General features: G+C 34.0%; 1 protein-coding gene across 1 annotated transcript in view; it reads left to right on the top strand.

Annotated features, from left to right (window-relative positions):
- The window catches only part of DNAH9 (dynein axonemal heavy chain 9), a 546775-nt gene that overhangs the window by 123901 nt on the left and 408401 nt on the right, over positions 1 to 14473 (top strand). The window contains exon 14 of the mRNA XM_074225133.1: positions 6829 to 6995. Coding sequence (XP_074081234.1) covers positions 6829 to 6995 — 167 coding nt within the window. The remainder of the gene's footprint in view (positions 1 to 6828; positions 6996 to 14473) is intronic.

Consider the following 14473-nt stretch of genomic DNA (forward strand, 5'->3'; position numbering starts at 1 on the left):
CACTGAGACCCTCTTGGGAGTGTCCCAAAAGCTTAGGAAGCACCCCCAAAACAGGCTAAGGCTGGGAAAATGAGCAAGCAGACAAACAAGAGGAACAGCATTGAGAAATATTTTCCTGTGAGAGCCCAAGAAGGATCAAAACACTCAGTCTGAAGATGAGGAAGCACATGCTCCCACGTCTAAAGACTCCAAGAAAAAGAGAAATTGGGCTCAGGCTATGATAGAGCTCAAAAAAGACTTTGAAAACCAAATGAGGGAGTTAGAAGAAAAACTGAGAAAAGAAATGAGAGAGATGCAGGAAAAACATGAAAATGAAGTCAGCAGCTTAGTCAAAGAGATCCAAAAAATGCTGAAGAAAATAGCATGCTAAAAACCAACTTAGGTCAAATGGATAAAACATTTCAAAAAGTTATTGAGGAGAAGAATGCTTTAAAAAGCAGAACTGGCCAGATGGGAAAAGAGATAAGAAAGCTCTCTGAGGAAAACAAATCCTTCAGACAAAGAATAGAACTCAGGGAGATTGATGAATGTACGAGAAACCAGAATTCATTACTTCAAAACCAAAACAATGAAAAATTAGAAGAAAACGTGAAACATCTCATTGAAAAAAACAACTGATATGGAAAACAGACTTAGGAGAGATAATTTAAAAATTATTGGAATACCTGAAAGTCATGATCAAGGAAAAGAGCCTTGACATCATTTTCAAAGAATTACTACAGGAAAATTGCCCTGATATCTTAGAAGCAGAGGGCAAAATAGAAATGGAGAGAATCTACAGATCCCCACCCCCACCAAGAAAGAGATCCCAAAAAAACAACCCCTAGGAATATTATAGCCAAATTCCAGAACTCCCAAGTCAAAGAGAAAATCTTACAAGCAGCCAGAAGGACACAGTTCAAATACCGTGGAGCTGCAATCAGGATCTCACAGGACTTAGCAGCAACTACATTAAAAGCTCATAAGGCTTGTAATATAATATACCGGAAGGCAAAAGAGCTTAGAATGCAACCAAGAATCAACCACCCAGCAAAATTGAATGTCCTCTTCCAGGGAAAAAGATGGACTTTCAATGAACCAGGGGAATTTCAAATGTTCCTTTTGGAATGGCCAGAGCTGAACAGAAGGTTTGCTCTTCAAATATAGGACTCAGGTAAAGCATAGAGATTGGAGGAGAAGGGGAAAATATGAGGGACGTAATGAAGATAATGAACTGCATATATTCCTGTATAGAAAAATGACACTGATAGTACTCATATGACCCTTCTCAATTAACAGTGCAGGTAGAAGGAACTTTTATAGATGAAGCACAGGAGAAAGCTGAATTTGAAGCTAAACTATAGTGTAAAAATGGAGTCAATAGAAAAAAGGGAAATGTAATGGGAGAAAGAAAAAGGAGAGGGGGAATAAGCCAAGATATTTCATATAATAAGATTTTTCTTTATCACAATGAGCTATTGCAATGATATGGAAGGGGGAAAGGCAAGGGGGAATGAGGGAATCTTTGCTCTCATCAGAGGTGGCTAGGAGAGGAAACAGCATATATACTCAATGGGGTATAGACATCTGGAGTAAGAAGGGGGGGACAGGGGGAAGGGGTGGGGATGTGAATAAAGAGGAGAGGATTGACTATGGGGGAAGAGTGGTCAGATATAATGCATTTTCTTTCTTACTTCTTGCAAGGGGCTGGGATTGGAAGGCCTGTCTGGGACCATAGGGCCAGGTGGATGCTGGGCCTAAGGGGTCGTATAGGGGCTCAGGACCTCTTGGCCCCAGGACCAGGGATCTGTCTGCTGCACCACTCAGCTACCCTACAGCAGAGTCAGAGTGAAAGGAGAGAGAAAATATAGTACATGGTAGTGGAGAAATACAAAAGGAGCGAGTTGCGATTAGCAATGGCATTGGGGAAAAATATGGAAGTAACTTTTGTGATGGACTTATCATAAAAAATGTGATCCACCCATGACAGAGTTGGTGGTGTTGGAACACAGACTGAAGCACATTTTTTATTAATATTATTTTTGGGGGTACAGGGCAAATGGGGCTGGGTGGCCTGCCTGGGGCTGCATAGCAGGGTGATCATTGGGTGTCTGAGGCCAATTCGAATTGAACCCAGGTGCTTCCACCACCCAGCCACCCCTACTATTATTACTATTTTATTTTATTTTAGGTTTTTTTTTCTTTTTTTGGTTTATGCAGGACAGTGGAGTTGGAGTGGCTTGCATGTCACACAGCTGGGTGATTGTGGGGTGTACAGGGCCGGATATGGGCTCGGGTGCTCCTGGTTCCAGGGCTGGTGCTCCGTCCATCCACTGCACCACCTGGCCAATACCTACAATTATTACTATTATTTTTTTATTTTAATTTTATTTTTTTTCTCTCCCCTTTACTTTATTGCTCATATTTTTGGGGGGAGGGGGTATTTTGTTTACTCTTAAACAAGAATATTTTATTAATGTATGTAAAAAAGCATTGTTTGTACAAAATGAGAATAAATTATTTTTGAAAAATTAAGTGACTTACCCAAGGTCACACAGCTGGCTAATTTTTAAGTGTCTGAGGCTAGATGTGAGCTCAGGTCCTCCTGACTCCAGAGTCAGTGCTCTATCCACTGTACCACCTAACTGTCCCAAAGTATTTGTAATTCTTAAAGAACCTTATCATTATCAGGGCAGTTAGAAGGAATATACCCATTCAAAAGACATAAATATGAGTTAACTATGATAGAATGATATCTAAAAAATAAAATTATGGGGTGATAAAAAGAAAGTGAGAGAAGGGTGAAGAGAGAAATAAAATGGAATAAATTATCTCACATAAGAGAAATCTGAAAGAATTTATACAGTGGATAGAAGATGGAAGATTGGTGGACAAAGCTGATGAAAGTTCAAAGAATAGTAACATACACTCAGTTGGGTATAAAACTATATCTTACTCTTCAGGGAGTTAATAAGTAATGTGAAAATGGAAGATTGGGAGAAGACTAATAGAAAAAAGAACAGTCTTGGGGAAGATGAGGAGAGACAGGACAAAAGAAGAGAGAAGGACAAACCATAGAGGGAAATGTAAGCTACTTTGATGAGTGCTTTTCTCAAATATAAAGAGAACTGAGTTAAATATATAAGAATATATATACTATATTCCCCAGATTAATAAATGTCAAAGGTTATGAAAAGGCTTTTTTCAGAGGAAGAAATCACAGTTATCTATAGTCATCTAAAAAACAGCTCAAAATCTCTATTGATTTAAAAAATGTGAATTAAAATAATTCTGAGGTACCACCTTACACTTATCATATTGACTAATATGACATGAATAGAAAATGAAAAATGTTGGAAGTAATGTGGGGAAATTGGATACTAGAGCACAGTTGTTGTACTTGTTAGCTGCTCCAAACATTCTGGAGAGCAATTGAAAAGTATGCCTAAAAGTTTATAAAACCATGTGTACTATTTCACCAAGAAATATCACTACTATGTCAATATCAAAACGAGTTGGAGTTTTTTTTTTAAAAGTAAAAAGGACCTATGTGTATAAAAATAATTATAGCAGCTCTTTTCTGATGGGAAAGAATTTGAAATTGGGGGGGAATGCCTAGCAAATGTTAAATGGCTGACAAGTTGAGGTATCTGATTGTGATAGAATACTATTGTGCTATTAGGAATGACAAAAATCTCATTAATGAATACGGGTATAAAAAATCCTGAATAAAATGCTAAAAGATTACAACAATATATTACAAAGTTTATACATTATGGTCATATGGAATTTACACTAGGAAAGCAGGGATTGTTTAATATAAGGAAAATTATTAATAGAATTGATTAAATCAATAATAAAAACAAAAAGATCTTATCAGTAATGCAGAAAAGGTTTTTTGAGTAAAACTGTCATTTTTTGGAAAGCTTTGGATTTCTCTTTAAAAGGACAAAAAACTTTTGTCTAAAATCATCAGCAAAAGTTATTTGTATTAGGGGTTAACTAGAAGTCTACTCAGTAAAATCAGGCATGAAACAAGAATGCCCACTGTCACCAATATTGTATTGGAACTGAATTAGCAATAAGAAAATGATAGAAATAGAAGGAATCAGAATAGGGAATGAAGTATTAAATCATCTCCTTCTGCAGATGATATGATGTGTATATATATATACGTTCTTGGAAAATTCCAAACACTCAACTAAAAAGTTAGTTAAAACAATTAATCATTTTAGCAAAGCAGCAAGATATAGAGTAAATCCCTATAAATCACCAGTATTTCTTTATGTCACAAAGCAGTGCAATAAGAGATAGTGAAAAAACCTCATTTTAAATAACTCTAAATACTTGAGAGTATACCTGCCAAAGCAAACACAGAAAGATAGAAATAATATTATTTTAAAAAATTATGCAAATAAAATCAGATTTAAATTATGGAGAAATGTTCATTCTTCATGAGTTTGAAGGACCAATATAATAAAAATGACAGTTTTACTCAATGCCATCCCAATTCAGTTATCAAAAAACGCCATTTTAATCGGTTAGAAAAATTAATAAAATTAATTTTGAAAACAACATGTCAGGAATTTCAAGGAAAGTAGTTTTTGAAAATGTAAAGGAAGGAAGTTTTAGCAGTACCAGATCTTAAATTATATTATATGGCATTAATTATGAAAACTATCTGCTAAGAATTAGATAGATCAATGGAATAGAGTAGAGAGATTTACAGCAACAAATAAACATAATAACCTTTTCTTTGACAAGCATAAGCACTTAAGATTTTGGGATAAGAATTCATTATTTGGTAAAAAAAAAAATTGGGAAAACTGGAAAGCAGAGTGACAGAAACTGGGCATAGACTAATATCTTACACCATTTACCAAAATAAGGTCAAGTAAATACATGACCTAGATATAAAGAAGATTTTGCAAGGAAATTAGAAGAAAATGGAACATATTGCTTATCTGACTTGTAGATTGTCAATTTATGAATAAATGAAAGATAAAGAGAAAAATTGGGTTTAAAATTTTTAATTTTGATTCCATTAAATTAAAAAGGGTGTAAAAATAAAATAAATATATCCAAGATCAGAAGACAAGCAGGAAATTTGGAGAAAAATTTAATTGGTAGTTTATCAAATAACATTTTTATATCTAATATACATAAAGAACTGTGTCAGTATTATAAGAATACAAGTCATTTCCCACTTGATAATTGGTCAAAGGATATGAATAAGCATTTTTGCAATGAATAAAACAAAATAATTTCTAGTCATATTAAAAATGTGCTATATAATTATTGATTAGAGAAATGCAAATTAAAACACCTTGAAATATTGTTTTACACCTACAAGATTGCCTAAAATGAAAGGAGAATGTGCCAGATGTTGACAGGAGTGTGGAAAAACTGAGACACTAATTCATTGTTGACTATTCAATCCTTTTGGAGAGCAATCTGGAATTATACCCAAAAAGTTATTATACTACCTATAACATTTGACCCAGCAATACTTCTACTTGGTTAATTTCCAGAGAGGGTTAGGGAAAAAGAAAAAGAATCTGTATGTTCTAACATGTTTTTACCAACTCTCCTTGTGATGATAATAAACTATAAAGTGTGGGAATGTCTGTCAACTGGGAAATGGCTGACCAAGTTGTGATATATGATGTGATGTGACTCCTACTATGCTATAAGAAATCATGAACTCAATGATTTTAGAACATCATGGAAAGACTTGCATGAAATAATGAAGAATGAAATGCAAAATGAAATGCAAAACCAACTGCAATATTGTTTTAAGAATGATTTTGAATGATTAAATTATTTTGTCTATTATAAATACTTTAATTATAAAGGACATAAGAAGAAAGATGCCATTTTCATCCAGAGAAAGAATAGATAGCTATAGGTATAGAATATTTTTACATTCTATATAATGATAACCTCTATTCATTTTTAATGGCATCCTTGGATGGATGAGAGTGAGGAAAAAATGATAATTTTGTTCTATATTTGAAAGGAATGACAAGTTGTACATGACAGATTTGGAGTCTTGTGTTCAATCATCTTTTTTTAATTGTATAATGTTATAGAAAAAGTTCGTTTTATTCAATAAACTAGCAATAAAAATAAAAAGAGAAATGATGAGTAGAGTGTTTTCAGAAAAACTGACAAAGACTTACATTAATTGATGCAAAGTGAAGTGAGAAAAACCAGGAAAACATTAAAGACGTTAACAGGAATATTGTATGATGACCACCTGAAAATGATTTAGCTATTCTCAGCAATACAATGATCCAGGACAACACTAAAGGACTTATGATGAGATTTAGATGTAAATCAAAGTTCACCTTTTTAACTTCATTTTGAGGGTCTGTATTTTTTGGTCTGTGTTTTCTTTTACAACATTGCTAATATAAAATATGTTTTGTAGAACTACACGTATATAAAACATATCAAATTTCTTTCCTTCTCAAGAAAAGAAAGGAGAGAAGTTGGAACTCAATTTTTTTAAATGAATGTGAAAAAAATGTTTTTACATATAATTGGAAATACCTTTAAAATTCAGCTAAATAGCTGAACAGATAGAATACTGGGAAATACATGAAAGAAAAAAGTTAAAGGTAACAGGGTTAGAAGTTGAAGCAGGGAAACCAAATGCTGAGGTTGGCATGAGCAAATTAAAAAAGAATAAAAGGTATGAAGAGTGAGGTAAAGGAGTTAGTGGGGATAAGAACACTATTATTGAATGACAGTCCCTTTATGGTAACACTTTCTGGTATAGTAGATAAATAGACCCTAGGTTCTTTCCTGCTCTAGACTCTGATCACACTGAGATATTTCTTGTAGGAATTGCCAGAGAAATGGAACAACATAAAGAAGATGGCAGTCACTGTGAAACAGCATGTAGCTCCCCTGCAGGAAGATGAAGTAACAACTCTCCGTCAAAAATGTGCAGCATTTGGTAATGAACAGTATATATTCCGAGAGCAGTTCCATAAAGAAGCTCCCTTCAGGTACTGGCAGAATCCATCTAGTTGTCCCTTGGTGCTTGCCTATTAATTTCAATTTTTTAAAAAAACTGTCCTTGATGATGACAATTATTGTGAATTGGTGACCTTTCTACTGTATAATCTATTTTAGAATAAAGATTAGTCAATGGCAAAGAGCAATTCAACAAATATATGTTATGTAATCATTCTAGGCATGGCACTGTACAAGTCCATGGAGATAAAAGGATAATAATGATGTAGTTACTACTCTCAAGAAGCACCTGCCTTGCAGTCTAGTAGTGAGAATTAAGGCAGGCTATCTGTTACAAGAGCTCTCTTTAGAGTGAGAGGATTTGGATTCAAAATACAGATATTTAGAATCTGTGTGGCATTGTCACTTAACCTCATTGGACCTCAGTTTCTTCATCTGTAAAATGAGGGAGTTGAGCTAGTTGACCTCTGAAGGTTGTAGAACTATGTCCCAAACTAAATTTATTATCTTCACTTTAAAACTTGCCTCTTCTCCTAACTTCTCAATTTCTGTTGATGGTGCCATAATTTTCCTACTTTTTAAGGTTTAAAACCTTGTTTTTTGTCATTTCTGATCCCTCTTCCTTATACAATTAGTGGACAGTTTCTTTTAAAGACAGTCCTTCCTTTCTATTAACACTACCCAGACCCTCATTACCTCTCTCCTAGGTTACTAGATAAGTTTCCTAATTGTTCTCCCTACATCATAATACAATATTTATATTTCGTACTTAGGTTCATACTAATGTAGGTGCTTATTAACTCCTTAAGGACTAACACTGTGCCATTTTTTTATCTTTGTATTGCCAGTGCGTGTCTTTTCATTATAGGTATTTTAATTTGTTTAATTGGAACTCTTACTTGCTATTATAACAGCCTGTGCTATCATCTTAGGAACATCCTCAACATTGAATAACTTACTGTCCTTTGTTAGAGAATGGACTTGACTTTTGGAATAACCAAAAGTCATTTATAAATAAGTTGGTGAATAAGGTAATGATCAAGCTACAATATATTATACTGGGCTTTTAGAAGAGGTGGAAAAGAGAGTGGAAAAGAAGAGGAGATATGTTTGATGGACTAGTTCTGTAAATAATTATCAGAGACTGTCAAGTATATTTGTTAAAAGTAAATGCAATAACATCGAAATATCAGTATGTCTTTTCAAGATATTACATTGAATACATGCTTATTTTGCATTTAATTCTTACTACTATGACAATTTGAATTAATGTGCATATGATTACATGCATACAACTATGTGATCAATATTTTTCAGTTTTATCAAGATTGCTTTTCATATATTAACTATATTAACTGTATTATATCTCTAATAACATTGAAAATAGTGATTTTTGCTACTTATTTCCAATTTCATACCCATTATTTGGCATCAAGATAACTTTGTAAGAAAGAGAGCTTTAAATAATATTGCTCAGAGAAAAGTTAAGAAAATGTAGCTCTTCTCTTTTCAGAGATGAGGGATTATTGCTTATAGTGGTTAGTTTTGCTGACCTGAATTTTTTCTTTTTTTTTCTTTTTTTTTAGGTTTTTTTGTAAGGCAAACGGGGTTAAGTGGCTTGCCCAAGGCCACACAGCTAAGTAATTATTAAGTGTCTAAGAACAGATTTGAACCCAGGTGCTCCTGACTCCAGGGCTGATGCTTTATCCACTACACCACCTAGCTGCCCCGAATATTTTTCTTTAAAAAAAAATTCTTGGGGCAGCTAGGTGATACAGTGGATAGAGCACCAGCCCTGGTGAGGAGGACCTGAGTTTAAATCTAGCCTCAGACATTAATAATTGCCTAGTTGTGTGATTTGGGGCAAGTCACTTAACCCCATTGCTTTAAATAAATGAAAATTTTTTAAAATTTTGTTATCATTATTGACTTACTAGGTAGAGATAGAGGAAGAGTGATATTCAGAAAAGAAATTGATATGGAAAATATTTTTTCATTTAAAAAGGAATATATTTCTCTTGAACTTCATGAATGCTCTTTTCATAACAATTTTAATGTTTGTCCTTCATTTTTGAAGAAGACCATGACATCAGGGAGATGATTCCATAACAAACACGTGAACTGGAGTTGAGTGAAAGGGTGTTGTGCTAAGTCACCAACTTCACTTTCTTCTTTGGAGCTATCTGGGTCCAGTGGCCATTATGAATCAGGATGATTGTGAGGCAATCAGGGTTAAGTGACTTGCCCAAGGTCACATAGTAAGTAGCAAATGTCTGAGGCTGGATTTGAACTCCCTTCCTCCTAAATCCAAGGCCAATGCTCTATTCTCTGTGTCACCTAGCAGCCTCTTCATAGCATTTACACACACACATATGCACACAAATATATAATAATTCCATATATTATTTTCAGAACAAAAGCTTTTCTCTGCTTCTTTTTAAATTTTCTTCTGCCCTCTTTCAGTTGCCCTCTTTTTTATTTTTTAAACATCACTAAGGACAATATTCACCTAACTCTTCTTCCAATTAAAAATCAAGAGAAAGAAATCAACAACAACAATGACAACAAGCCAAACTCTTGTAACAAATAAGCCTAGTCAAGCAATACAAATCTGTTAGGGACTGTTGTGTATGGGAGCACAGTAAACTATCATCATCTGGTGTCCTTGAGCACTAGAATCTTATTTTACCAAGTGCCACAGAGGAGAGGATATTTAAGCACTTGTATTCTGGTCAATAAATGAAGTACTAGGTGATCTTGGAGAACTTGTTATCCTTGTCTTCCTTGTCTCCTGCCTCTTCAACGCTCGCCTGGGTAAAAATAGGGGAGTCTATAAAGGGACTCAACAAATGACATCTGGATAGGACTCAATACAAATCCACCAAGTAGCCATGTTCAAAACTGTATTTCTCTGGGCGGCTAGGTGGTGCAGTGGATAGAGCACCAGCCCTGGAATCAGGACTACCTGAGTTCAAATTCAGCCTCAGACATCTAATGATTACCTAGCTGTGTGGCCTTGGGCAAGCTACTTAACCCCATTGCCTTGCAAAAAAAACCCCAACTATTTCTCTCTGAACTTTGAGTCTATCACCTCTGTCAGGAGTTAACATGTTCCATCATAAGTTCTCTGGAGAGAAGTTTGAAAAACCACAAGTTCCCAAATAGTCTTCCCAATTCTAAGAATTAGAGAATCATAAAATTTTATAGGTCTTGGAGTAAGATTGGTTTTTTAGCTAAGAGTTATTTAGCATAATATTCAAATCAAGTCAACTAGTATTTATTGTGTTTTTACTATAATATTAAAAATTAAGTCAACTAGCATTTTTTAAACACCTACTATATCCCAAGAAGTATGCTAAATGCTTGGGATACAAAGAAAAACAAATTACAGTCCCTGTTCTCAAGGAGTTCAAAGCCTAATGGGGGAAACAACATGTGGAAGATATATTCAGAATAAATCAGCAGTAGTCTCTGAGGGAAGACACAAGATTAAGGAGGCCTGGAAAAGTCTTCTTGCAGCAAGTGAGACTTTAACTGGGATAACTGAAGGACTTTAACTGAGATAACTGAAAGAAGGTAGAGAAGGTAAGAGGTAGAGATGAGGATTTACAGATTTCTAGGAAGGGGGATCAAATGCTTAAGTTCAGAGATGGAGAATCCTGTGAACAACTAGAAGGTCAATGTCCCTAGATCACAGAGTATAATAAAAAGGAGTAAACTGTAAGAAAATCAGAGAGGTAGGAAAGTTCAGGTTATAGGACTTTTGTATGTAATGGGTAGGTACCTATGTGTGACATGACAAATGAATTGAGAATGGACTGTAAGCGGAAGATACTTGAGGTAGGGAGACCAGAAAGCTATTGAAACAGTTCAAGAGTAAGGTGATGAGGGCCTGCGCCAGGAGGGTTGCAGTGTAAACAGTTGAGAAAGGATTGTATACTAGAGATATTATAAAGATAGAAATATCAGAACTTGATAACTGATTGGATATAGAAGATAAAAGAGAATGAAGAGTCAAGAATGATACCTAGATTGGAGTTTGGGTGACTGGGAGGATACCAACATCCTCAATAATAATAGAGATACTAGGAAGATAAGATGGTATGGGGGAAAATAATGAGTTCAGTTCTGGACATGTCAAATTTAATATGTCTATGGGTCATTCATATTGACATGTTCAATAAATAGTTGGAGGTACAAGACTGATACATAAAGGATGTTTGATTCTAGTTCCCTTTAAGTCTGTCATTCAATAAATCTGAGCTAAGCACTGAGGATACAAAAGGAGGTAAAAGATAGTCCCTTGCTCTAAAGCAGTTTCCAATTTAATGGAGGAGACAACAAGCAAATGCATATGTAAAAACAAGTATATCTGGGATAAATAATCAATAGTTAAGGAAGAAAAGACATTAGAATAAAAGAGGTTAGGAAGGGCTTCCCATACAAAGTGAGATTCTATCTGCAACTTGAGAAAACGCGGGAAGCAAAGAGGTAGGAATGGGGTGGGGGTGGGGAGGAGAAAGCACAGAGAGAGCACAGTAAAAGAAACCTGCTGGAGCCTAGAGGTACATTACATTCTTTGTGGAATAATAAGGAGGTCATTGTCACTGTACTGAAAAGTACACATCATGATATAATTCAAGAAATGTGTTAAGTCTATTTAAAAACTTGCTAGCATCCTCTGCTTGTAGTTTAGGTTTTTCTTCCTAAAGGATTGATAAGAGTACTTGTTGAATAATAAACACTGAATTTGGAGTTTGGTTTTAATCTCCCTTGTGATTTTACCTTACAAGATTAATTAACATCTATTAAAAGTCCTGTTCAGTTCTAAATCTATAATCCTATATAAAAATGTACCCTATTCCCCTTTTCCAATTTTCCATGCTTCAGATTTAACTTGATTTTAAATGATTCTTCTTTAAAAAGAAAGCAGTGAGCAGATGCTTAGTCTTTGGCATCCTCTCTCAAAGGCTTTGACTGCTGACTAGTACTGAGTACTGACAAGTTCTTTAGTAGATTTATTTGTCCCATCCACAGAGTTTCTTTTTATATACAGAAAACTTTTCACTTAATCCTGTTCTAATTTCATTTAATATCATCCTGACAATTCTAAGAGGGTAGTGTTTTGACTCAGTCAGTGTATTCTGCATTAATTATCACTAATCTCTGTTTCAAAATAAATGAATAAACTCATAAAGATTGATGCTATTTTTGATATGCATTGTTTAATCTCTCAAGTGTTCTAGATGAATGGTATAAAAACATCAAATTATTTAAATCAATCAATTTATTTCTTGACTAAGCAATTTAACCTTTGTAAGATTCATTCATGACAATGACTTTGTAAGATACAGTCAATGGTCTGTTAAAAAAGACCAATGAATTTTTCAGTTAACAATTGAAGTTTTTAAAAAAAAATCTTCTTAAGGATATCTTCATCTTTGGTGGCATCATGTATTGGTATTAAAGAAAACATATCTTTTATTGTTTAAAAACTTTTGTTGATATTTTTTGCTTTAATGTCATTTGTATTTCCCAGAATTTCTCTTCTTCCTAGATGACACCTATTTTAAAATATGTTTATATTGATATTTTAAAAAATTATCCATATAATTTTCTGAGAGCTTTCTTTCCTCTATCCCTCCCATAAAACAATTTCATGAAACATATAATATTTTTAAAGACAGAAAAAGAAAAGATGAGGAAAAATCAGTATAGATGATTAATACATTGAAAAAAACTTCATCTATAATGTACAACACCTGTAGAATTCCCATCTCTTTGAGGGTATAGGTTGGGAATGTCTCCTCATGTCTCTTTTCAAGTCATTCTTGATCTTTGTAATTTTGCTACATTCATTTGGAACTTATTGTGTGTCCTTGTTCCGTCCATTTACATTGTTGCAGTTAGTTTATATATTGCTTTCTTGACTCTGCTTACTTTACGCTGTATCAGTTCATATAGATCTTTCCATGTTTATTAATTGCATTCATTATTTCCTATAGTGTAGTAATATTCCATATTATTCTTGTACCACAATTTGTTTAGCCATTTCCTAATCAACTGGCACTTATATTCTTTGCTGTTATTAAAAGTAGTGCTATAAATATTTTGTTATGTATGAGGACCTTCTTTTTATCAATAGCTTAATTGCAGTGTTAGCACAGCAAAGGAAACTCTGAGGCAAAGTGTATTTTAGTCACTATATTTGAATAACTCCAAATTGTTTTCCAAAATGATTATACCTATTCACAGTTCCACCAAAAACAAATTACTACCAAAAACATGAAATCTTAAGCCTAAAATATATTCCATATTTTTCTTTAAGAGAAACATGGGGGTAGTTAGGTAGCACAATGGATAGAGATAGGACATAGGAAAATCTGAGTTCAAATTTGACCTCAGACACTAGTTGTGTGACCTTGGGCAAGTCATACAGTACCCAGCACAAGGTATCTCCCTCTTCTTCCCTTTTTGGTGGATAGCCTTCTAATAGAGATTAAAGCAATTAGTATATTTGATATACTTTCTACTGTATTTCTTGAAATTTTAAGATATTTACTCCACTGTAATATATAACTTCCCTTTATGGTCAAGAGTTCAAGAAATCCCTATCCTGTCCTAATTATCTCCATTCTAATTAGTTGCAGTTTTTTGATTTCGCCCTTGTCTTCTACTTCTTCCAGTCACACTGACCATTTCTCACACTTAGAACATACTCCCTCTATATCTCTGCCTTTTGAAGTTCAGTTCAGGTGCTGTATCACATGTGAAATCTCCTCTCTCTGACTGACATTGAATTATTTTTCCTCCAATCTCAAATGTCTTTGGATATCTCTTTTTTAAAAAATTATTTAATTTGTAATTTATGGAATAAAGCAAATATTTCCATAATATAGTATAATAAAAAAAAGATTACATTTGAAACTGCAAATCTGCCATTTAAAACTTGCTATTCCTTTTAAATATATAGCAATTATCATGTAGATTTCTTTTTTCCTTTTTTCTTCCCTTCCCTACTTTTCCCTAGAGATGAACACAATTAAACATAAATAGTTATGTGTATGTACATATTTATACACATACATATATACAAATGATGATGCTTGTCCTTCATTCTTGAAGAAGACCATGACATCAGGAGAGGTGATGCCATAACAAGCACATGAATTAGATTTGAGTGAGGGGATGATGTGTTAAGTCACCATTCTTTCTTTCTCTTCTCCAGCCATCTGGGTCCAATGACCAGATATAAATCAGGACAATTGGAGTTGGCCCTAGATTCAAAGCAGTCAAGATTAAGTGACTTGCCCAAGGTCAGATAGTAAGTAGCAAATGTCTGAAGCTGAATTCAAACTCCCGTCCTCCTGATTCCAAGACCAGTGCTCTATCCACTGTTCTACCTAGCTAGCCATATATACATATATACATACACATATGTATGGATGTATGTAAAATTATTTTATACATACTTCTATTTAATTCTTTCTCTGGCTAGAGATATCTTTTA

The sequence above is a fragment of the Macrotis lagotis genome, chromosome 2 (genome assembly GCF_037893015.1).
Source record: "Macrotis lagotis isolate mMagLag1 chromosome 2, bilby.v1.9.chrom.fasta, whole genome shotgun sequence".
In the NCBI taxonomy this organism is placed as follows: Eukaryota; Metazoa; Chordata; class Mammalia; order Peramelemorphia; family Peramelidae; genus Macrotis; species Macrotis lagotis.